Source organism: Pantherophis guttatus, chromosome 13, assembly GCF_059756535.1.
Source record: "Pantherophis guttatus breed Tessera chromosome 13, ASM5975653v1, whole genome shotgun sequence".
In the NCBI taxonomy this organism is placed as follows: domain Eukaryota; kingdom Metazoa; phylum Chordata; class Lepidosauria; order Squamata; family Colubridae; genus Pantherophis; species Pantherophis guttatus.
Window position 1 is genome coordinate 9,029,585 of NC_142075.1, and position 25,244 is coordinate 9,054,828.

General features: G+C 43.2%; 1 protein-coding gene across 2 annotated transcripts in view; it reads left to right on the top strand.

Moving 5' to 3' along the window:
• IGDCC4 (immunoglobulin superfamily DCC subclass member 4) overlaps window positions 1-25,244 on the top strand; it is a 96,347-nt gene that overhangs the window by 65,718 nt on the left and 5,385 nt on the right. For both annotated transcript variants that reach the window (XM_087878313.1, XM_060694775.2), the window contains 11 exons: window positions 963-1,100; window positions 2,962-3,132; window positions 5,651-5,875; window positions 11,667-11,774; window positions 13,163-13,346; window positions 14,794-14,921; window positions 17,001-17,171; window positions 18,195-18,332; window positions 19,176-19,272; window positions 21,512-21,749; window positions 25,048-25,209. In XM_087878313.1, the coding sequence (XP_087734439.1) occupies window positions 963-1,100; window positions 2,962-3,132; window positions 5,651-5,875; window positions 11,667-11,774; window positions 13,163-13,346; window positions 14,794-14,921; window positions 17,001-17,171; window positions 18,195-18,332; window positions 19,176-19,272; window positions 21,512-21,749; window positions 25,048-25,209 (1,760 nt within the window). The remainder of the gene's footprint in view (window positions 1-962; window positions 1,101-2,961; window positions 3,133-5,650; window positions 5,876-11,666; window positions 11,775-13,162; window positions 13,347-14,793; window positions 14,922-17,000; window positions 17,172-18,194; window positions 18,333-19,175; window positions 19,273-21,511; window positions 21,750-25,047; window positions 25,210-25,244) is intronic.

A 25,244-nucleotide genomic window follows, 5' to 3' on the forward strand; every position in this document is an offset into this window, starting at 1 on the left:
TACATCTCTTTTTATGCAGATCATCAGAAATCAGGAACATAGTCCCAATTGGTTGGGATTCTAGAACTCGGCTCCTTTTTTTTGAAGGATAGTTTCACATCTTAGAGTGGTACAGTGGCCTAGAGATAGAGCTCTCGCCTCACAATCAAGAGGCTGTGAGTTCGATCCTAGGTAGAGGCAGATATTTCTCTCTCTGGGCACGATGAGAATATATCTGCTGAATAAAACTCTGCGTTGGCAACAGGAAAGGCATCCGGCCAGTAAGCACTCAGCTCCATTCAGTTGCCCAGACTCCACCCCGTAAGGGATTATGGGGTTGTTAAAAGAAGATGATGATAGTTTCACATCGTAATTGTGTACTCTAAAAAAATGTGTTGTATTTTATCCTCTCCAAAAATGTAACAAATATGTGGAATGGACATGATAGAGAACCAGTTGTCAGGTTTCGATGTCATCTCAAATAAATTGCACCCCCAGACAATTAATCTTTGCTGAAATATTCCATTTATTAAGAACAACAATCTGCTACCAACTCTGCGTAGCCGATACTAAGCCTTTGACCCCCAAAACCTTCCCTTTCCGTTCCCCAATTCTCATCTTCTTATTGGCCATCTTCCAAATCAATCTTCCCAGCTCCAGCCTCCAACCCCAGGAATGTCCCCCTCCCATCCCATCTCCTCGGAGACATTATCTACAGAGAAAATAACTAGGTGAGAAGTCAAGCCTCTTCTCCGTCTCTTTATGGCAGCATTTGAATGCTGACACCAGTTGTGTCATCTAACTAGTGCAGGCAAGGAAACTATCCAGAATTCTTTAATCTGCCAGAGAAATTAGGCTAACCAGGGAACATATCCCTGGATGGACACAGCCCTCCAAGTTGAAATATATCTTCTCAGCCAGAATCGCTGTAACTCTGATGGTCCTTTTGAGGTGGCATGATCTCTTTTATTGCTCTCTTCCAGTTCCTGGTGGAGCCCCTCAGATTTCCCTGTCCAGTATAACTCCGACTGACATCAAGGCGACATGGCAGCCTCTCCCTTCAGAACTGAGCAATGGAAAAATTGTCAAGTACAAAATTGAGTATGCTTCTCTCAAGGAAGGTGAGAAAGAGGAGGTCTGAGGGGCTTATGATATAGAATGGTTGGTTATTGACATTCTAGAACATTCCAAACTTGGCAACTTTAAGACTTGTGGACTTCAACTCCCAGAGTCCCCCAGCCAGCTCTGCTAAAGTCCACAAGTCTTAAAGTTGCCAAGTTTGGAGACCCCCGTTCTAGAAGATTGTTTCTCAAAGTGTGATCCAGGGACTCCCTGGGGTTCCTCAAACCCCCCTCAGGACCTGTGAAATCAAAATTATTTGCCATGCTATGTCACAGTATAATTCAATGCTTTTAATACATTAAATATTGATCAGTATAACCCATACATACAAAATTATGGAATCCTACCTAATTTTTTAAAAGTGGGAAGAAAAAAAGTTTAAGAAACGCTGTTCTGGAACAATCCTCTCTTCCCAGTGTCCACACGATCAAAAAAGGGATCAAAAGGGATCAAAGAAATCAATGGGGCAATCACAACAGTGTGAGCAAAGTCTTGATGATTTCATACGTTTATGCCTTCAGTATCATCATCATAGCTGCCATCTTCACCCTGAATCCACAAAGACTGGGTTAGGGTGATTGAGGTTTGAAGAATGAGTGGATTCCGGAGTGTTGAGATGTCAACATTTAGATGTGCTTCACTTGAAGCTTCTTTATGTCTGGGGTTGTACTTTAGGGATAAATCAGTCCATTGCCTTAAGATGCAGGGTGGATTCGACCAGGGGTCCCCAACCTCTGGCATCACAGCCAAATACCAGTCCATGGATCTATTCTCAACCAGGTCACTTGAATGGCCAGCTGGTGCATCCATGCACACAACCCCCCTCGTGCGAGCATTGTAGGTGCTCATGGCCCCACTTGCACAAGCAACAAGTGCTCACACACATGCCCCTCCCACTAAACCATCCCTTTTTTTCCCCCTCCCACCCACCCACCCTCGCTCCAGGCCATCAACCTGGAAAGGTTGGGGAACTCTGGATTAGACAGATGAAGTGTGAGTTTAAGAATTCAAGGTTCAATCTATTTCAGGGGTGTCAAACTCAAGGCCTGGGGGCCAGATCCGACCCATGGGGTGCTTAGATCTGGCCCGCAGGGCCACCCTGGAAATAGCAAAGAACCAACCTGCGGTGCCTCTGCCAGCGAAAACAGAGTTCAGGAGGGCCATGTGTGATCCTCCCGAGCTCCATTTTCACTGACAGAGGGTTGCAGGAACCTGTCACAGCCAAAAACAGGGCTGTTTTTGCTGGCAGTATAATGATTGCCTCTCCTTAATTTAAGAAAGTAAAGACTCTTGAAACGTGATAGTTCAAAAGGATCCTTTTATTAAGCAGAAGTGATAGCAACCCAGTTAAAGCAAGATCTGAATACCCTTAGGCAAGACAAGTAGGATTAGAGCGATAGAGACCCCTCCCTTTAAATCAGAATGCAGATTTTAGCCAATACACAAGTGTGAACCCAAACAAACATGCATTCCCACCATTATCCTTTAAAGTGAAACAACCCACATGGCTATCATAAACATTCCTCCACGTAAAGAGGATCTCAGGGCTCTTTGGTGCCAGGATAAAGGGTGTAAAATATCTGTTGACACAGGCAATGCTAGTAAATCGAATCCAAGTCTCCCCCTTCTCCCAGTTGACTGGCAGTATCACTTTTAGGGATCTGACAGGCAGAGCGCTCGGGCTGCCACAGGAGCCCCCAACACAAATGACATTGAGCTGGCCACACTCACCCTGGCCCCTGAGATCAAACACAACCCTGATGTGGCCCTCAATGAAATTGAGTTTGACACCCCTGATCTATTTGATACGCCCTTTTTTCATTACATCAATAATCTTTGGGCTCGTTTTCTCCTTCTCAGACCTGATTTCTTCAACGGAGCTCAGTGGGAATGAAACCCAGCTGGTGCTTTACGGGTTGCAGCCAAACAAAATCTACAAAGTTCGGATTGCAGCAAGCACCAGTGCGGGCTATGGGGCTCCATCAGAATGGACTCAGCACCGCACTCCAGATCGGGACAACCAAACCCATGGTGAGCGGTCCTCTTGTTTTACCTCAGAATCCTTCTGAGTTTGACCCAGCAGCGTCAACAGAAATAAGAGATGGACCTGGCTCTCAAGTTGTCTGCAGGGTTGGAAGCAAAGGGGAGCAATTTGGACCGAAGCAGTGACTCCGTTAAGAGAACGGTGTTTTCAGTAGAAGAAGGGGGAAATATGAAATGGATCAGGACAGTAGTGGGTTCCTCCCGGTTCGGCCCGGTTCGGCCGAGCCGGTAGCGGTGACAATATGATGTCACCGAACCGGTTCTCTTTTTTCAGGAGCTGGGCCCTCCCACCCCCCGCGTTATTCTTACCTTTTATTTGGCCCTGCCCCCAATCTATTTGCTGCCTCCCAAGTCCCAGCTGATCGGCTAGAAGGAAAACAACTATTTAAACTTTTGCCAAGGGGCTTCAAAGGGCCACCCTACAGCTGATCAGTGTTAAAAGGCAATGTGGTGATAGACCAGTGGGCTCGAAAAATAAATGGGTAGACATGGTGCCTTCAAAAACAAATGGGTAGACCGGTACAGCTCTGCAAGCAGTGAAAAGCCTGATAGACCAGTACCTCTGCTAAATCCTAAAGAATTGTCACATGACCATCAAACCACGCCCACAAAATAAGCCACGCCCACAGAATTGGTAGTAAAAAAAATTAGAACCCACCCCTGAATCAGGATTTGAGCAAGGGAAGGAGAAAATCAGCTTATTCAGCTGGTGGGTTCCAAGGACATCAACAGAAGTCATCTTCAATGTCAAAATGGTGGGCGCGTCCAGGTCATCAAAGCCCACCTTTTAATGTTCATCACACACTACCCAATCATATCTGCCATTTCGACATCATTGATGGCCACCGGTGCGGTCTACAGGTAATCCTCGACGTATGGCCACAATCGAGCCCAAAATTGTGAAATGAAACATTTGTTAAGTGAGTTTTGCCCCATTTTACGTTGTTTCCTTGCCACCGTTGTTAAGTGAATCACTGAGGTCGATAAGTTAGCAACCCGGTTGTTCAGCGAATCCGGCCGGAAGGTTGCAAAACAGTGTTCCCAGGACACTGCAGCTGTCATAAAGATGAATCGGCTGCCAAGCATCTGAATTTTGATCACGTGACAGTGGGGATGCTGCTGAGGTCATAAGTGTGAAAAACTGGTCGTAACTCCCTTTTTTTCAGGGCCATTGAAACTTTGGACAGTCACTAAATGGACTGTGTTACTAGGACTGCCTTGTACTGTAATTCAGTTTGATTTACAGTAGTGGCCAAAATTGTAGAAACCTTTTGGGAAAAGTGTATTTTTCTAAAACTAGCTAATAACACCATTTTTGGGGGGAGTAGTATCAAAAATTATATATCAGTGGAAAGATAATTGAATCAAGAATGTAATGCAATAACTTTTATGAAGGATTTGCTATTAGAATAGCAGTTACATATTATACATAATAGCAGTTAAATTTGGATATCAGAAATAATTGCGGAGGATATTGAATTAGAACCAGAAATTTTTTGTTAGGAATGCTTAAACATTAAACAAGTATATATGTGTACTTATATACATTATATATACTTTGTTGTTTGTTGATACTGTTGATTGTATTTTAAGGTTGTGAATGTTTTATACAATTTTATTTTTTTTAAATCTAATAAAGTTTGTTTTTAAAACAAAAAAAAAGAATAGCAGTTACAGTATAAAGAAGAAAAGTGAAACACGTAGAAAAAAACATGAGATATACAAAAATTATCCATAGAAAAAATGAGATATACAAACATGATCACCATGTCAGTTAATACTCCGTTGGGTAAGCTTTAGCGGCCTTACAACATCTTCCCATTGAGCGAACCAAGTCTTTTAGTTCTGCAGCTGTTCTAATGTGAAACCAAGATTGAATGGTTGCTTCTATTAACTGGGTTTTATTGCTGGGTTGGTTCTGACTAACCAGTTTCTTTAGTCAGCTCATAGATTTTCAATTGGGTTAAGGTCTGGGCCAGGGATGAAATCCAGCAGGTTCTGACAGGTTCTGGACAACTGGTAGCGGAAATTTTGAGTGGTTTGGAGAACCGGCAAATGGCACATCTGGCTGGCCCCAGAGTGGGGAAGGAATGGAGATTTTGCAATAACCTCCCTGGAGTGGGGTGGGAATGGAGATTTTGCAGTATCCTTCCCCTGGAGTGGGGTGGGAATGGAGATTTTGCAGTATCCTTCCTATGCCATGCCCACCAAGCCACACCCACAGAAACGGTAGTAAAAAAAAAATTGGATTTCACCACTGGTCTGGGCTATTCCCAGGCCATTCCAGCAGTGGAATAGGATTATGTTGAAACTCCCCCCCCAAAAAAGTGGTGTTATTAGCCATCAAACCTCAAAAATACACTTTTCCCAAAGGGTTTCCACAATTTTGGCCACTACTGTGGGAAAATTTGAGAAGGAAAGGATAGGGAAACGTTATGGAGACGTAGATGAATTTGAGACTACTTCTCATTGTGTCTCAGGACTCTGCTCTCCCTTTTTTTCCTAGTTCTCTTTGCCCCAACTGAGTTGATGGTCCAAGCCAAAATGGACTCGCTGTTGGTAAGCTGGCAGCCTCCACCCAACCACGGACAAATTTCAGGCTACAAGCTGTATTATCGGGAAATACCCACTGAGGAGTCAAGCAGGGAGATCCCTTCGGAAGGCCGTCTTCGGGATGTCGGACCCGTAAAACTGAAGAAGAAAGTGAAACAACACGAGCTGAGACAATTAGGTAGGTAAGCTTTCAGGAAGAGCGCTCTACGACGGCGGATGGGCCATTCGCTGAAAAGGGATCAAAATGAACTGGTGATTTTCGGATTGATCGGTTTCGGTCTGTTTATGAGGAGAAGAGATCCATGTGATGTGCCGACAGTCCTTGATTTACAACCTCAATTGAGGCCAAAATGTATGTTGCTCAGTCAGAAATGTGTTAATTGAGTTTTGCTCCATTTTATGACTTTTCTTGCCAGATCCAAAATTGCCTTTTGGAACAATTCAAAACAATTCGGAATAGAGCTCGGAAGGGACCTTGGAGGTCTTCTAGTCCAACCCTTGCTCAAGCAGGAGACCCTAGACCAGTGTTTCTCAACCTTGGTAGCTTGAAGATGGGCGGACTTCAACTCCCAGAATCCCCCAGCCAGCGCTGCTGGCTGGGGGTTTCTGGGAGTTGAAGTCCGCCCATCTTCAAGCTTCCAAGGTTGAGAAACACTGCCCTAGACCATTTCAGATAGATGGATGTCCGGTCTTTTCTTTAAAAAAAAAACCCTCCAGTTGATGAAGCCCCTACGACCTCTGAAGGCAAGATGTTCCACTAGTTAATTATCCTCACTGTTAGGAAGTTTCTCCTGAATTCCAGGTTGCTTTCTCTCCTTGATTAATTTCCATCCATTGTTTCTTGTCCTGCCCTCCAGTGCTTTGGAAATTAAGTTGACTCCCTCTTCTTTATGGCAGCCCCTCAAATACTGGAACACTGCTATCATGTCCCCCACCCCTGGTCCTCCTTTTCTCTAGACTAGCCATACCCAATTCCTGCAACTGTTCTTCATATGTTTTCGCCTCTGGGCCTTTAATCATTCTAGTTGCTCTTCTCTACACTTTGTATGAATGAATGAGTGAATGAATGAATGAATGAATGAATGAATGAATGAATGAATGAATCAATCAATCAATCAATCAATCAATCAATCAATCAATCAATGAACCAATGAATCAATGAACCAATGAATCAATGAATCAATGAATCAATAAGCAAGCAAGCAAGAAACCAACCTTGGTGGCGCAGCAGACTAAAGTGCTGTTAAGTAGCACTTAGCTGCCAGCTGCCTGCAATTACTGTGAGTTCAAATCTCACCAGGCTCAAGGTTGACTTGGCCTTCCATCCTTCCAAGGTAGGTAAAATGAGGACCCAGGTTGTGGGGGCAATAAGCTGACTTTGTATAAAAAAAGAATACCGCTGGGGGGGGGGGGCGAAAGCCCTACTAAGCAGGTATATATAAAAGTATGACGGCTATTGCTTAATGCATTGTAAGCCGCCCTGAGTCTCCGGAGAAGGGCAGCATATAAATCAAACTAATAAATAAATAAATTAAATAAATAATAACCAACCAACCACCTGTAGGGACCCAAGGGGTGGGATTTTCATCATGATATCAGGGCACACATTTTAATAGTCACAGTAACAGAGTTAGAGGGGACCTTGGAGGTCATCTAGTCCAACCCCCTGCTCACTCAGGAGACCTATACTAGGGATTCAAAACCGCCAAACTGCCAAACTTTCTGATCAACAAGCTCAGTGTCTTAGCCACTGAGCCACCTAGCCAGGCTAAATCCTTTTATCCCTTGCGTGGAGGAAAAATTTAGGATTTATCTTTTTTAATTTAACCCTCTGGACAGTTCTGGATCTCCCTCTCGGCCCTTCCCCAAAAGACACCCCCCCCCGCCGCCCATTTCTCCCTTTGTCCTTCCGTTCTTGCGGCTGCCAACCTTATTTTAGAGCCCACAAAAAAACCGTCTCTCGATCCGCAGAGCCAGCAGAGAAGAGCTGTTTAAACACGATTTCTCTTCCAGATGCAAATGTGGCTGGACCTTTTGATCCTCCTACTCCATCTTGTGCTTTTTTTCTTTTTTTTTTTTCCTGGTAGGGAAGGCGAGCTGGAAGCCAGCCACCCGCCTGCCCCCCCCCCTCGCCCCCGTCCACCCTGCCCACAATATAGTCAAAGCAAGAGGGATGCCCTTGGCAGCGCTCAAAGAGGGCGTTTGCAGGCTGCTTTGTGGAACTGAAAAAGAGTTGGCACCATTCAAGCACAGGCAGTGAATAGAGCCATCCTTAATTAGCAAGGCTTCATTGGGGAAGCTAATGAGGAGACGTAGAGGGGAAGATCATTTGGGAAGGAGCGGCCGGGTGCTCCAAAGGAGAATTGCCCCATTTTCTTTCTATTTGTAAACTCTGAGCCATTCCACCCCGTCCTGAATAAGTACATTCGTAAAAGAGAGAGAGAGAGAGAGAGAGAGAGAGAGAGAGAGAGAGAGAGAGAGAGAGAGAGAGGGAAGGGAAGGGAAGGGAAGGGAAGGGAAGGGAAGGGAAGGGAAGGGAAGGGAAGGGAAGGGAAGAGAAGAGAAGAGAAGAGAAGAGAAGAGAAGAGAAGAGAAGAGAAGAGAAGAGAAGAGAAGAGAAGAGAAGAAAAAGGCGAAAGATTTATACGAAGAAACAATATCAAATAAAAGACAAGTAATAATTCATGTAGATGTATATATGTATATAATTGCACCAATGAACCAAAAATGTACCAAATGTATCACTATATGTTATAATAAAAATCAAATAAAAAAAAGAGAGAAGAGAAGAAAAGAGAAGAGAAGAGAAGAGAAGAGAAGAGAAGAGAAGAGAAGAGAAAATAAAAAGGAGGGGAAATCGAGTTATGGGACAGTTTTTAAAGAATATCGTTCAACAAGGCAGCAAAAAAGAGAGAAGAGAAGAGCCAGCCAAAGGCAGAAACGGCCTGTCTTTTGGCTGTCCATTGCAAGAATCGGCCCGAGTTGGCAGTTGCCGGATCCACCCCCCTCCGTTCACTTGCCAAGCTCCTTTTGAACTGGCCTGGGGAGGGGAAGTTGCCTTGGGCAGCCTGCAGCGGTGCACCAGCCTCGTGCAATTATTTAATTGGATTAAGAAAGTGGGGGGGAAAAAAGAAAGAAAAAAAAGCTTGCCCCATTTCTACATTGGCAGCAGGCAATCGAGCCGTTTCAATGACCTACTTCGGGCTCTCTGCTTTTGGAGGAGAGCGTGGGGTGGCCTTTCGCACCATTGACCCACAATTAGGGAACACCAACTCGCTTCCCATTGAGGCAGGGCTGGGCTGCTGGGGGTTCGCAAGGGTTCGGGAGAACCTCTAGCTAAGATTCTGTGCAGTTTGAAGAACCCTCGAATCCCACTCCTGGCTGGCCCCGCCCCGCCCACCCTGCCCCTCCCAGGAGTCCCTACATGGCCTGTTTTGGATGCAGGTAAGTGCGCGTGTGGAGGCTCAGGAAGGGCAAAAAATGAGCCTACCGGAAGTTCAGGAAGGCCGTTTCTAGCCTCCAGAGGGCCTCTGGAACCTGGGGAGGCCATTTTCGTCCTCCTGGAGGCTCAAGGAAAGCCTCCAGAGCCCGGGGAGGGCAAAAACGCCCCCCACCCTGGTGCAGGAAGCTGACTAGGACATGCCCACCATGGCCACGCCCACCCAGCAACTGGGCAGAGAACCCCGTGCTAAAATTTTGGAAGCCCACCCCTGAGTAGCCCTCTCTCAACAGAGAGAGCAGAGTACGATACCGCCTATCTCCTGTCTCCAACACAGTCCTTTCAGCAGTTCCGAGAAGGTTCTGCACCCATTTGCACTCTGATTCAGGTGGCCCTGAGGGCACAGATAAATCCCCAAGTGGCCTCAAGAGCTCTCAGAGAGACTGCTAACGACCAGAGGACTGCAAAGAAACTTGATCTTTCCGTCCCCATCACCACCCTGCCAGAACCAATGAAGCTTTTTGGATGAGAAGCGAAACATCTTCATGGGGAAAAAAATCAAAGGAAGTCTAGTTGCCTTTTGAAAAAGCACCTTTGAGACAACCATAAGCTGGATAACTGAGAATCTCCGTAGGCATCTTAAGAATAGGTGTAGAGGTAGTCCTCGACTTATGACCACAATCGACCGTAAAATTTATGCGGTTAAGTGAAACCTTTGTTAAGTGAAGTTTTTGCCCCATTTAATGAACTCTCTCACCACAGTTAAGTAAATCATTGAGGTTGATAAGTTAGTAACCTGGTTGTGAAGTGAATCTGGCTTCTCCGTTAACTTTGCTTATCAAAAGGTCGCAAAAGGGGATCACAAAACCTTGGGACACAGCAGCGGTCACAAGTATGAACCAGTTGCCCAGCATCTAAATTTTGATCACCTGATCACGGGGATGCTACAAAGGTTGTAACTGTGAAAAAGGGTCATAGGTCACTTTCGTCAGTGCCATCGTAACTTTGAACAGTCAGTAAATGACCGTCGTAAGTGGAAAATTATCTGTACTTGGTTTTCCTGCATATAGCAAAAGGCCGGTGATTCTTCAGGTCTCTACCAACTCCACTTTTCTATGTTTTTATGACTTGGCTGAGTAGGGAATCTACTCAGGGGTGGATTCTAAAAATTTTTACTACCAGTTCTATGGGTGTGGCTTATTTTCTGGGCGTGGTTTGAGGGTCATGTGACAAGCAATTCTTTAGGATTTAGCAGAAGTACTTTTTTTAATTTTTTAATTTTTTAATTTTGATTTATATGCCGCCCTTCTCCGGAGACTCAGGGCGGCTTACAATGCGTTAAGCAATAGCCTTCATCCTTTTGTATATTTATACAAAGTCAGCTTATTGCCCCCACAAACTGGGTCCTCATTTAACCTACCTTAGAAAGGATGGAAGGCTGAGTCAACCTTGAGCCTGGTGAGATTCGAACCTGCAGAAATTGCAGGCAGCTGTGTTAATAACAGGGTGCATTAAACCACTGTACTACCAAGGCTCTGGTCTACCAGGCTTTTAACTGCTTGCAGAGCTGTACCGGTCTACCTGTTTGTTTTTGGAGCACACTGGTCTACCACCACACTGCCTTTTACTGCTGATCAGCTGTAGGGCGGCCCTTTGAAGCACTAAGGCAAGAGTTTAAACAATTTTTTGCCTCTCTGCCACCATGAGAGCATCGGAAACCACTTTCAGGCAGCTTGGCCTCAATTGCCAATCTACCACCACCGAGCGGTTTACAAGGAGCGGATCAGTTCTAGCCGATCAGTTTGGAGGCTTCTTGGCTTCTCAATTTAAAGCTACAGTGTCTTGTTTTTTTTTTTCCCTCTTCTTTGTCAAGTGAGCCCTGATTTTTTTCCTTCTAGACGATCAGCTGGGACGCAGGAGGCAGCGAATAGATTGGGGGCGGGACCAGGCAGAGGTGGTATTTACCGGTTCTCCAAACTACTCAAAATTTCCACTACTGGTTCGCAAGAACCGGGGAGAACCAGTAGCAATCCACCACTGAATCTGCTACCATCAAAATTTAGGTGAAACTGGGATAGTTTTGGGACATCGGATTTTTTTTTTTTTTTTGCTTTTAATTTATATGCCGCCCTTCTCCGGAGACTCAGGGCAGCTTACAATGCGTTAAGCAATAGCCTTCATACTTTTGTATATTTATACAAAGTCATTTTATTGCCCCCACAATCTGGGTCCTCATTTTACCTACCTTTGAAAGGATGGAAGGCTGAGTCAATCTTGAGCCTGGGGAGATTTGAACTTGCAGTAATTGCAAGCAGCAAATGTTAATAACAGTGCTTTAGTCCACTGTACTACAGGCTCTTGTCCAAATCAAACTACCATTTCCCAGGTTCCAGATCTGATGCACTTTTGTCATTTCTAACAAGCAGGGTGGCAGAACGCCAGAGTTCAGCTAAACTAAAAAAAAAAATCTGGGTTTTGCCTCTTTTTGGCATTTTGTTTAGTAATCGCATCTCTGTTTTACTCTGTCCAGTTCCTGGACAGCTTTATGAAATCAGGCTGGTGGCTTTCAACAAGCATGAAGAGGGCTATGCAGCCGTGTGGAAAGGCAGGACGGAGCGAGCACCTGTCACCGCAGCTGGTAGGTATCTTCTCTTTTAACTGTTGAATTATTTTTTTTTGTTAAAAAAATTGCAACTGCTTCAAACATAAGCTTAACATGGGGTTATTAGCAGTAATTATTAGTAGTTATTAACCTTTTTGTTATTAGCAGTAATTCTCAATTTACGACCACAATTGAGCCCCAAATTCAGCTTGCTACATGAGAAATGAGTTTTGCCCCATTTCACGACTTTTCTCGCCACGTTCGTTAAATGAATCCCTGCAGTTCTTCAATGGGTAACACGGTTGTTAAGTGAATCTGGCTTCCCCCATTGACTTTGCTTGTCAGAGAGTCGCAAAAGGGGGAATCACGTGACCCCGGGGACATTGCAACCGTCACAAATGTGAGTCAGTTGTCAAGCATCCAGATATAAATCACGTAACCGTGGGGATGCTGCAAACAGTCATTAAGTGTGAAAGGTGGTCCTCAGTCACATTGTTCAGTGCTGTTGTAACTTCGAACGGTCACTGAGTGAGCAGTTGTAAGTCGAGGGCTACCTGTAGTTAGACCTTTGGATTGGCTCGTTTAGCCACACTTGGGCGTTCTGAAAATAAGTACTTTATGGTTGCCTGGGAAAAACATGGCCACCATTTTGTAGGTGGGAATGGCCATTCTCTTGACAACTTCTGTTTTGTGAGAGTTCCCACAATGTTGTTTCTCTGAACTCCAAAGAATCCACGGAGCATTTGATGTGTAGAGCCCTGTGACAGGAAACCTAGCCATGCAAGCAACAGCTGTTACTGATACTAGTCCTTCCACACTTAATACTTCAGATATATTCTTTCTATCTTCTTCTTCTTCTCCTTCTCTTAATCCTCCTCTTCCTCTTCCTCCACTTCCTCCTCTTCCTTCTCCTAATCCTTCTCCTTCTCCTCCTCCGCCTTCTTCTTCTCCTTCTCCTAATCCTCCTCTTCCTCCTCCTCCACTTCCTCTTCTTCCTCCTCTTCCTTCTCCTAATCCTTCTCCTCTTCTTCTTTCCCCTCCTTCTTCTTCTCCTCCTCCTCCTTTTCCTCCTCCTCTTCCTTCTTCTTCTTCTTCTTCTTCTTCTTCTTCTTCTTCTTCTTCTTCTTCTTCTTCTTCTTCTTCTCCTTCTCCTTCTCCTTCTCCTCCTCCTCTTCCTTCTCCTTCTCCTCCTCCTCTTCCTTCTTCTTCTTCTTCTCCTTCTCCTTCTCCTAATCCTCCTCTTCCTCTTCCTCCACTTCCTCCTCCTCCTCCTTCTCCTCCTCCTCCTCCTTTTCCTTCTCCTCCTCCTCTTCCTTCTTCTTCTCCTTTTCCTAATCCTCCTCTTCTTCCTCTTCCTTCTCCTAATCCTTCACCTCTTCTTCCTCCTCCTCCTCCCCCCTTCCTTTCCGTGCTTATCTTCTCAGATCTTCCAGTTCATAAAGGTCCCCCACCACCTCCTGGGCATCTCCACGTTGATTCCAATAGTTCCACAACGATTTGGCTGCGGTGGAAGAAACCCAACTTCACCACCGTGAAGATCGTCAACTACACAGTGCGATTCAGCCCTTGGGGGTTAAAGAATGCCTCGCTTGTGATGTATTACACAAGGTAGGAGAGTACGTGACGTCACAAGGATCGTGGTGCCTTGTGCAAATGAAATCATGAGGCATGTGCTGTCATAGTTGTGTGGTGGACAGTTCCAAGCAGAATTAATGTGGGGGCTTTTGCTGTGGTCCACCAGCAGCCTACGGAGCTAGCAGCAGAGTTGGACAGTGAGGAGGCTGGGGAGGACCATGGGCCAGTCCTGGAGTCTGGAGAAGGCCCGGACAAGGGCTCTGCATCGGAGGCAGAGATGGGGCCAGGGCCATCTGGGAGTGATGCGGACTCCAGAGCCTCCAGAATCGGACAGCAGAGAGGCAGAGGAACAGGAGGAGCCTATTCCTAGTGCGTGCATGCGCAGAGCTGCCAAAAGGCAAGAACAGCTAAAACAAAAAGGACAACTTGTGAGTAATGGAGATGATTGGCCCCTCACATAAGGCTTAAAAGAGGAGCAAAGGCATGTGGGCTCTTTGCAGGAAAGCAACGTTGTTAATTCTGTTCCCAGTCGGCATCTCTGTTTGATTCTGGACTCCGTGTGGCTTTGCCAAGTAGATCTTTGTCAGAGTGTCAAGGGAGTTAAAGTTTGGTGATTATCCCAAAGGACTTCTCCCGAAGGGCTTTTTGCAACTAATTGGGACTCAGCTGTGAATGAACGTAATCACAGCTGTTGCAATAAAAGTGTTTTTTGGGACTACTTGTGTGTTTTAATGACTCAGGAAGCCTAGATCATAACAGCTTTTCTTACCAAAGACTTAAAAATAGACTTTTTCTTATTGGAACCATTCAGATCATCTAGTGAGGAGCATTTATGTTTTATCCTTCATATTACACTGTCTATGGAGATTCTCAGTCATCCAGGTCATGGTTGTCCCAAAGGTGCTTTTTTTTTCAAGAGGTAACTGGACTTTGTTTTTCCTTGAAGACATTTCACTTCCCACCCAAGAAGCTTCTTCAGTTCTGAAGATGCTTCTGGGATGAGAAGTGAAACATCTTCAAGGAAAAAACAAAGCCCAGTTGCCTTTATATTACAGTCTTTAGTTTTCTGAGCTGTTTTGAGATTTGTGTAGGGTCTCCTGCTTGGGTGGAGATTGGGGGGGGTTAGACTAGATGACCTACAAGGTCCCTTCCAACTCCGTTAATCTGTTAAACTTGTCTCTGTTAAACTTCAATCTTGATCAACCCAGAGAAATAGCTTTGGGTAGTTGTCAGATTTTCTGACCCACCAGATTTTAATCTGTTTTTAACTGCTTTAGATAAAACAAACGGCTAAACCGGAAGCGGGTAAAGGCCTCATATTGGCTACCGAGACATTCCTTTTGCCTTCCAGCCCCAAATTTCTATCATTCTATGATTCTACCAGTCAAAGGCTGCCGAAATCTTGCCAGTCTTTGTAGGACACCTGTTTGCGTGATCCTGGGTTCATCCACTTGTGGGAATTTATTCTTCTTCTCTATAGCTCTAAAGAGAATGTTCTGATCAGCGGACTGAAACCATTCACAAGATACGAGTTTGCGGTGCAGTCCAACGGTGTCGGAATGGATAGTCCGTTTGGAAATGCGGTGGAGTGTTTCACCCTCCCAGATAGTAAGTAGAGCAGCATGAAATGTTCCCTGACAATGGGATGGGATGGGATGGGGATACGAAGGAGGAACTTAATTCTGGTACGGCAGAAAAGATGACCTTTAAAAAAAACACCAGAGTATTCTAGATTTTATTTTATTTTATTTTATTTTATTTTATTTTATTTTATTTTATTTTATTTTATTTTATTTTATTATTTTATTTATTTTATTTTATTTTATTTTATTTTATTATTTTATTTTATTATTTTATTTTATTTTATTTTATTTATTTTATTTTATTATTTTATTTTATTTTATTTTATTTATTATTTTATTTTATTTTATTTATTATTTTATTTTATTTATTTTATTTTATTTATTTTTATTTTATTCGTTTTTATTTTATTTTATTTTATTATTTATTTTATTTCATTTTATCATTTCATTATTTTATGTTATGTTATTTATTATTTATTTCATTTTATTATTTCATTTATTTTGTTTTGTTTTATTTTATTTTATTTTGTTTCATTTCATTATTTAATTTTATTATTTAATTTATTACTTATTTAATTTTTTGAGTTAATGTAATTTTATTTTTAATTTAATTTAATTTAATTTAATTTAATTTAATTTAATTTAATTTAATTTAATTTAATTTAATTTAATTTAATTTAATTTAATTTAATTTATTATTTCTACAGTCACCCGTTTCAACAAGTTTATATGTAAGCCTTTTCTATATCCAAATACCCACAACAGTTGCTAGTACGGATAAAACCAGTTAAAATTGGACCTATAAAAATGAGAGCTTGAGCAGATTGTTAAAAAGTTCTCTCCAAATGAAGGGAAAAAAACACTCATTCTCTCTCTCGATGGTTGTCTTTATTTATTTAGACAGATGATAGGTAGATGATAGAGCAGTGATGGCAAACCTTTTCAGCACTGAGTGCTGAAAAAGTTCCATGGAAATGTTGTGCGTGATTGTCAGGGTCACACTCCAGAAAAGCTGAAGTTCCAGGTTCTAGAGCGCATGCACGCCCAACGAACAGCTGGCCGGCGTGCATGTGCAGGCTGGTTTTCGGCACTGCCACATGAGCAAAGGGATTGTGCTCTGGAAAAGCCGAACTTCCGGGTTCTACAGTGCATGCGTGTGCAACAATCAGCTGGCCGGCGCGCACACGCAGGCTGGTTTTTGGGACTACCATGCTCGCGAAGGGATCACGCTCTGGAAAGCCAAACTTCCAAGTTCTGGCACGCTTGCGCACCCGACAATCAGCAGGCCAGCGTGCATGCACACACTGGTTTTTGGCACTGCTGCATGCGCGAATGACAGCTGATCACCACAAGCGCATACGCGCCAGAAACCCAGAAGACAAACAGGCAAGGCCACGCATGCCGGGCGACATGGCTTCGTGTGCCACTTTGGGCATGCGTCAGAGGTGGGTTTCAGCAGGTTCTGACCAATTCTGGAGAACCGGTAGCAGAAATTTTGCTAGTTTGGAGAACCGGTAGTAAAAATTCTGACTGGCCCCGCCCCCATCTATTCTCTGCCTCCCAAGTCCCAGCTGATCGGGAGGAAATGGGGATTTTACAGTATCCTTCCCCTGCCACACCCATCAAGCCACACCCACAGAACCGGTAGTAAAAAATTTTGAAACCCACCACTGGCACGCATGCTATAGCTTCGCCATCACGGTGATAGACAGACGGATGGATGGATGGACGAACAGAAAGATAGATAGATAGATAGATAGATAGATAGATAGATAGATAGATAGATAGATAGATAGATAGATAGATAGATAGATAGATAGATAGATAGATAGATAGACAGACAGACAGACAGACAGACAGACAGACAGACAGACGGATATGGATATGGATATAGATATAGATATGGATATGGATATGGATATGGATATGGATATGGATACAATACTTTTATTTTATCTTTGTTTATATCTGGCCTTAGGACTGGATTTGATTTGATTTGATTTGACTTATCAGGGAACTTGGGGGCGGGAAGAGTTTCAGAGGCTCATCCAGATCACCTTATGCTTGCTTTCTGTCTCCTGCTGCCTCTGCTGTTCTCCTGTAGGGCCCTCCACTCCCCCTTCTGACCTGCGGTTACACCCCATCAACCCATACGCGGTCCAGCTTCACTGGTGTCCCCCCCTGGAACCGAATGGCATCATCGTGGAATATGTCATCCTCTACAACGCCAACTGCACCCAGCCGGATGAGATGTGGACTCTGTTGACCAAAGAGGGTAAGAAGCAGGGGTGAAATCCAGCAGGTTCCGGAGAACCGGTAGCGGAAATTTTGAGTAGTTCGGAGAATTTGGAAATACCACCTCTGGCTGGCCCCAGAGTGGGGTGGGAATGGGGATTTTGCAATATCCTTCCCTTGCCATGCCGACCAAGTCACACCCACCAAGCCATGCCACGCCCACCAAGCCACGCCTACAGAACTGGTAGTAAAAAAAATTGGATTTCACCACTGGTAAGAAGCACTGAGTCTGCAAATGCACAAAAACATCCAGAGTTGTCTGCAAAAGGAGGGGGTGGGATCCAAAATTCAAGATGTTGGCCACAATCCTGTGATCAAAGTTTACTTTGTTTAAGTTCAATAAAAAAACAAACAAACAAAGGACTAGGGGTGACAAAATAGTAGCATGACTTGTGGACTTTAACTCCAAGAATTCCCCAGCCAGCAACAGCAACAAGGATGATTAGGGGGCTGAAGGCTAAAACATATGAAGAACGGTTGCAGAAATTGGGTATGTCAAGTTTAATGAAAAGAAGGACCAGGGGAGATATGATAGAAGTCTTCCAATATCTCAAGAGGCTGTCCCAAAGAAGAGGGAGTCAAGCTATTCTCCAAAGCACCTGAGGGCAGGACAAGAAGCAATGGGTGGAAACTAATTAAGAAGAGAAGCACTTTAGAGCTAAGGAGAAACTTCCTGACAGTTAGAACAATTTATCAGTGGAACAACTTGCCTCTAGAAGTTGTGAAGGCTCCAACACTGGAAGTTTTTAAAATAGATTGGATAATCATTTGTCTGAAGTGGTGTAGGGTATCCTGCCTAAGCAGGCGGTTGGACTAGAAGACCTCCAAGGTCCCTTCCAACAGTATTATTCTATTATTATTTTTATGGGCATTACTTTTTTGAGCTCCTCCGTGTGTACTTCCTTGGGGAGCATGGGTCATCTGGGGAAGAAGAAAGCAGCTGCAACCTTGGGGCTGGAAGATTGGAATCCGATTCCACATCCAGAATTCCTCCCTTCTTCAGGCAGTACCTTCAGCGCTGAAGTTGACGGGTTGGAGAGCGACACCAGATATTTCTTCAAGGTGGGAGCCAAGACGGTTATAGGATCAGGACCGTATTCTAGCGTGAAAGACGTGCAGACCTTGCCGGAGGGATTCACAGGTAAGGGCTGCTGGTTCCTTTTGCCACCTTAAAAAGAAGAGTGGGCAGGGGTGGGGTGGGATAGAATGGGAGTAGGAATAGGAATGAGAAGGGAAGGGAAGGGAAGGGAAGGGAAGGGAAGGGAAGGGAAGGGAAGGGAAGAGAAGAGAAGAGAAGAGAAGAGAAGAGAAGAGAAGAGAAGAGAAGAGAAGAGAAGAGAAGAGAAGAGAAGAGATTACAAAATAACAGTAGAATAGAATGGAATGGAACGGAACGGGACGGGACGGGACGGGACGGGACGGGACGGGACGGGACAGGAATATAGAATAGAAAGGGAATAGGAAAATAGAATAGAATAGAATTAGAACTAGAAGAGGGGATAGGAATAAGAATAGGAATAGGAAGAGAAGAGAACAGAACAGAACAGAACAGAATAGAATAGAAGTTTAACACTTTAGAGAACCATTGTGGTATATCTTGACATGGAATTGACATCATGGGGATTCAGGATCAGGTCTTTCCTCAGCAACAGAAGTTCATGGGGAAGGTTTGGACCAGCCTCTCCCTCTCTGTTTCTCTCTAGATGGATGGATGGATGGATGGATGGATGGATGGATGGATGGATGGATGGATGGATGGATGGATGGATGGATGGATGGATGGATGGATGGATAGATGGATAGATAGATAGATAGATAGATAGATAGATAGATAGATAGATAGATAGATAGATAGATAGATAGATAGATAGATAGATAGATAGATAGATAGATCTGCCCAACCTACCTTCCGGGATGGTTGTTAGAAGGAAAGTAGGAAGTCTTCCTCTCTGCTTTCATGTCCTCCTTTCTCCTTCACCTGCAGATATCTTAGTTCATTCTGTCACCGGAGTCACGGTAGCCATCTGCCTCCTCTGCATCGTCTTCTGTGCCTGTGCCAGCTTTCGCAACAATTACCTGAAGTAAGTCTTGGGTTGATGTCATCTCCAACGCATTTGAGCCCACTTGTCTGCCCCATTTGGCTTCTGCCCGGGTTCAAGGGTGAATGTTGTCAAAGAATTGGGAAGTGTGGAATCGACGGTACCAGTGGTAGGTTGCTCCTGGTTCGCACCGGTTCGCAAGAACCGGTAGTAAAAATTTGTAGTAGTTCCAAGAACCGGTAATAACATTGGCTGGCCACGCCCCCGAACTGGTCCCCAGCCCGGTCGCTGCTCGCTTACCCCGCCCACCTCATCAGAGACTTTTTTTTTTTTACTTCTAAAAGCATTTTTTCTACAACCTCTTCGGGCAAAAAAATGCTTTTAAAAGTAAAAAAAAAAGCCTCTGATGATCCCGCGGCTCAGCTGGGATCGTCAGAGGCTTTTCAAAGCATTTTTTCTACAACCTCTTCAGCCGAAGAGGTGGTTTAAAAAATGCTTTGAAAAGCCTCTGACGATCTCAGCTGAGTTGCCTGATCGGCAGAGGCTTTTCAAAGCATTTTTTTTTCTGCAACCTCTTAAGGTTGTAGAAAAAATGCTTTTAAAAGTAAAAAAAAAAAAAAGTTGGCCACGCCCACCCAGTCACATTACCCCCCCCACCAAGCCACGCCCACAAAATAAGCCACGCTCACAGAACCGGTAGTAAAAAAAAAATTAGAACCCACCCCTGGACGGTACCCTATCAAGATGCGTGTTGGGAGGGATCTTTAAATGCCCCCCTGTGAAAACAAGGCAACCAAGCAGAAACTAGATTCCGTCACGTCCCAAAGGTGCTTTTCTTTTTTTTTTTCCATGTTTTATTTGTTTTATTTATATAACATTCAATTTCCATCAAACAGTGTGTGATCTGGGTACAGTAATTTTTAAACAGTCATAATCCATGACTAATATTTGTTGTAGTATTCATCACAATAATATTAATAATATAATAACAATAATACCTAACATCATCTTCTTTTCCACATTAACATTTCCTATTTTTATATCTCCTCCTTTCTAACGTCTGTTTCTATTCTCTAGCCATTGATAAAATACATCCCATATCAAAAAAAAAAAAATTCAGTTTCTTCTTTATCCTTTATAGTGAGCGTTAATCTATCCGTTTCTGCGCATTCTAAGTGCTTTTCAAAAAGCAGTTGAACTTTGGTTTTTTCCTTGAAGACAAGGAAATGATTTGTCTTGATTTAACAACTTAGTTCCAATCTAGAACTAAGGAGAAATTTCCTGACAGTGAGAACAATTAATCAGTGGAACGACTTGCCTCCAGAGTTTGTGGGTCACTGGAGGGTTTCAAGAAGAAACTGGACAACCATTTGTCCAGAGTGGTTGAGCAGTGGGTTGGACTATAGAACTCCAAGGCCCCTTCCAACTCTGTTATTCTGTATTCTATATGATGGTAACTATTATGTAAAGGAGGTATAAGGCCACCATATAGAGAGAGAATTGGAGATTAGAGGTTTCCAATATCAGCAAGCCATCAAATACGAGTAAACAAAACTGCAAGAAACTACATAACAAATCTCCACCATTCTCTTTTTTTCTCTTATTATTACTCTTATTTTATTATATTCTAATACAAATAAGATTAATAGCATTAGTCATAATTATTACTTTCAATCCAACTTATATATTTCTAATACTGATACATATTTATAAAAAGTTGCAATCTTTCATTATTCGATTATTCCATGTTTTCTCTTATTATTTGTCTTATTTTATTATATAAAAGTATATACACTAATGTTCCTCTTTTCTCTTATTTCTGTCTCTTGTTCTAACTTTTAATCATGTCATTCTTTGTTAAAAAAACATTTTCTTCTAATCATGTCACCTACCTACAAAAAAAAAAAAAAAAGGAAAGAAAGAGGAAAAGGAAGGCAAATCAAAACAACACCAAAAACAAAAAATCATCTATCCATCGTCTCTTGCCCGCTTTAGTACTTTAGTTGCTATGCTTTTTTTTCTTTTTGACCTGTCTTCCGTATTCCTCTCTAATATCTTTATCTCTTTCTACATCTGCCTCTTGGCTGTTCAATCTGAGTATTTTCTCCATCTCTACCCTCCTCCTCCACTGCCTGGTTTCCAGGAAATCTCCACCGTTCTTGAGCAAGGAAAAATAACATCATTCCGAGCAGCATTTGCTACTAAGATCATGATTTCCTTTACAGGCTTGTGATCAGCCTGGGACCAGTGTCTATGGAGCTGTCTCATTCCTTTTCTGTAGGAAATCTATGCCTGGTTTGGATTCCCAAGCTTCAGGAAGCCATGCGTACCACCACCGGAGCCGACAGGCGGCACCCCTCTCGGTAATCCCTTCAACTTCCCATGAAATGGAGTCCCTCATGGCTCCCCTTTCTGATGGTGCTCCCTCACCTCCGAGCGATTGTGCAGAGCTGACTGAAGCCCGTGGTCTCATCCGTGGTCATCCTCTGGAGGACAATGTGGGCCACATCCCAATAAAGGTATGGGTGCGGTCCTTTCATTGTGTTCTATGGGAACCCATACTTATGATGGAGAGGTAGATCCTGTAGATTGTCTATCCCAAATAGCAAATGCTCTTTGTGCATCTTTAGAGTATAGCCATGCTGGCCACATACAGTAGTGGCCAAAATTGTGGAAACCTTTTGGGAAAAGTGTATTTTTTGAGGTTTGATGGCTAATAACACCACTTTTTTTGGGGGGGGGAGTTTCAAGATAATCATATTTAAATTGATTGGGGTTTTAATTTGTCCGGGCCAAAACTATTTAATTTGATTTTAATTCTACTTTTTAAATTTTGTATGTATGTATTTTATTGTTTGGCTGTGCATCGCCCTGAGTCCTTCGGGAGTAGGGCAGTATAGAAATCAAATAAAATAAATTAATAAATAAATAAATATTCCACCGCTGGAATGGCCTGGGAATAGCCCAGACCTTAACCCAATTGAAAATCTAGGGAGCCGACTAAAGAAACCTGTTAATCAGAAGCGACCTACCAATAAAACCCAGTTAATGGAAGCAATCCTTCAATCTTGGTTTCACATTATAACAACTGTAGAACTAAAAGACTTGGTTCATTCAATGGGAAGACCTTGTAAGGCTGTAATTCATGCTAAAGGCTACCCAACTAAGTATTAACTGACATGGTGATAATTTTTGTATATCTCGTTTTTTCTATGATGATAATTTTTGTTTATCTCATTTTTTTCTACGTGTTTCACTTTTCTTCTTTATACTGTAACTGCTATTCTAATAGCAAATCCTTCATAAAAGTTATTGCATTACATTCTTCATTAAATTATCTTTCCATTGATATATAATTTTAGGGTACTACTATTCCAAAAAAGTGGTGTTATTTGCTAGTTTTAGAAAATACACTTTTCCCAAAAGGTTTCCACAATTTGGGCCATTACTGTAACCACGGAAATCTCCCGAACAACCCTGAGTCCCTCGGCTTAAGAAACGGAGATGAGCACTGCCCCCTAGTGTGGGACACGACTGGACAAGGGAAACCTTTACTTTTACCTATTATAACTTCAGAGCAGAGGTGGGTTCTAAAATTTTTTACTACCAGTTCTGTGGGCGTGGCTTATTTTGTGAGCGTGGATTGATGGTCATGTGACAATTCTTTAGGATTTAGCAGAGGTACTGGTCTACCAGACTTTTAATTGCTTGCAGAGCTGTACCGGTCTACCCATTTATTTTTGGAGGCACCGGTCTACTCATTTGTTTTTGGAGGCACCGGTCTACCCATTTATTTTTGCAGGCACCGGTCTACTCATTTGTTTTTGGAGGCACTGGTCTACCCATTTATTTTTGCAGGCACCGGTCTACTCATTTGTTTTTGGAGGCACTGGTCTACCACCACACTGCCTTTTAACACTGATCAGCTGTAGGGCGGCCCTTTGAAGCCCCGCGGCAAGAGTTTAAACAGTTTTTTTCCTCCTAGCCGATCAGCTGAGACTCAGGAGGCAGCAATAGATTGGGGGTGGGGCCAAATAAAAGGTAAGAACAATGTGGGGGGGACGGGGGGGCAAAACCGGTTCGGTGACGTCATATCGTCACCTCTACCGGCTTGGCCGAACCGGGCCGAACCAGGAGGAACCCACCACTGCTTCAGATGATTGCTAAACGAATGGTTATAAGCCAAGGGCTACCTATATTGCCTTCAGTTGGCCCTGCCCCCTTTTTTGACACCCCTCCCACTCCTTTGCCCATTTAAAAGGTCCACTAATAGCTTCCAAGTCCAGCATTTACAAATGTATTGTAAGCACAAATGCACACCGACTCTAAACGCAGTAAATCCTGCCTGCATTTGTGCAGCCACTAGAGGGAAGCAAATGCACTGCTGAAAGTTGACCTGCTAAGACATCATTGTGTTTGTGTGTGTGCGTGTGTGCTTGTGTTTGTCCTGCTCTTTGCACTTTGTGGGGACAAGCAGGAGACTTTTCCATTATGAAAGTTGTTTGCAAGCATATCTGTGTGTGTGCGCACACACACACTGCTCAGTTGGCTGCATTTCTTTTGATAAAAAATGGCGTTTATTTTTTTGACTTAACGGAAAAAGGGAAAAGAAGCAAAAAGTAAAACCAGACAAAATATTGTATATGTGAAGACTTTTCATACATGTATATATGCTTCTATAATTTTTGAACAGTGACAATTTGGTTACACTATTCCACTGACCCTAATCCAGGGGTGAAATGCTCCTGGTTTGGACCGGATCGCCGGATCCGGTAGCGATGGCGGCGGGTGGTTCGGAGAACCAGTAGCGAAAATCCCTGCACCCCCCCCCCCACCATGCCCAGCTGAGCCGCAGGATCATCAGAGGCTTTTTTTTTTTTTTAGTGTTAAAAACATTTTTTCTACAACCTCTTCTGATGAAAAAATGCTTTTAAAAGTAAAAAAAAAGTCTCTGATGATCCTGTGGCTCAGCTGGGATCGTCAGAGGCTTTTCAAAGCATTTTTTTCTGCAACCTCTTGGCCAAAGAGGTGATAAAAAAAAATGCTTTGAAAAGTCTCTGACGATCCCAGCTGAATTTCCTGATTGGCTGAGGCTTTTCAAAGCATTAGAAAAAATGCTTTGAAAAGTTAAAAAAAAAAAAAAGTTGGCCACGCCCACCCAGTCACATTACCCCACCACCACCAAGCCACGCCCACAGAACCGGTAGTAACAAATTTTACATTTCACCCCTGCCCCAACCTTCCAGTTGTATTACTATCCATTATACTTGAAGAAGTTTTTGATTTTCAAAATAAGGCAGAAAATCATCAGCACTCTTTCAGCTGGTCCAGGAACCACAATACCTCAATTTTATACTGCTTTCCAAAGTATTTTACCCCTTCTCTATCAATTCAAGATACAGGTGCTTAACTTTTAAACTCTAAATTCTTTCAACCCTGAATTTTCGAATCTTCCGATTTCAGACTTCCTTTCTAATGAAGTTGTGTATTTAAAGTCTTCTGCTGAAGTTGTTCTTTGAGTATCTTCCAGAAATACAATAGTTGCCAACTAGAGGAAATGAAAAAAATATATATAATGCTGTTTTGAGAGGTTTTCTATGTGCCATGTTGTAGTTTTCCTAGCCAAAGCCTTTTTGTGTTCATCTAGGTCTTTTGTCGTTAAAATGAAGCTGTGATCATGTTGTTCGACATTATGCCGAGAACTCTTGTAAAGCCCTGTGAAATTAAAATCAGAAGGAAGAGCAAATAAAATAGCTTTAAGCAGATAAATGCCAGTGTGGGATTAGAGATAACGTGCCTTTTCTTTTGATTCTGCAGCCTCCATGGGAGAAATCCCTGAACAGCTGGACAAACAGCATCGCCGGCTACGGAGTCTCCATTCCAAAAGAGCCCACTGTGGCTTTAAATGGATCATTGAAGATGGCTTCCAATGGAGGACAGAAGCTCTTGTTGCAAGCTCTGGTTTACGAGGTTGTCACGGTGTGTATTCCCAGCAGGGAGACTTTTTCTGTCCA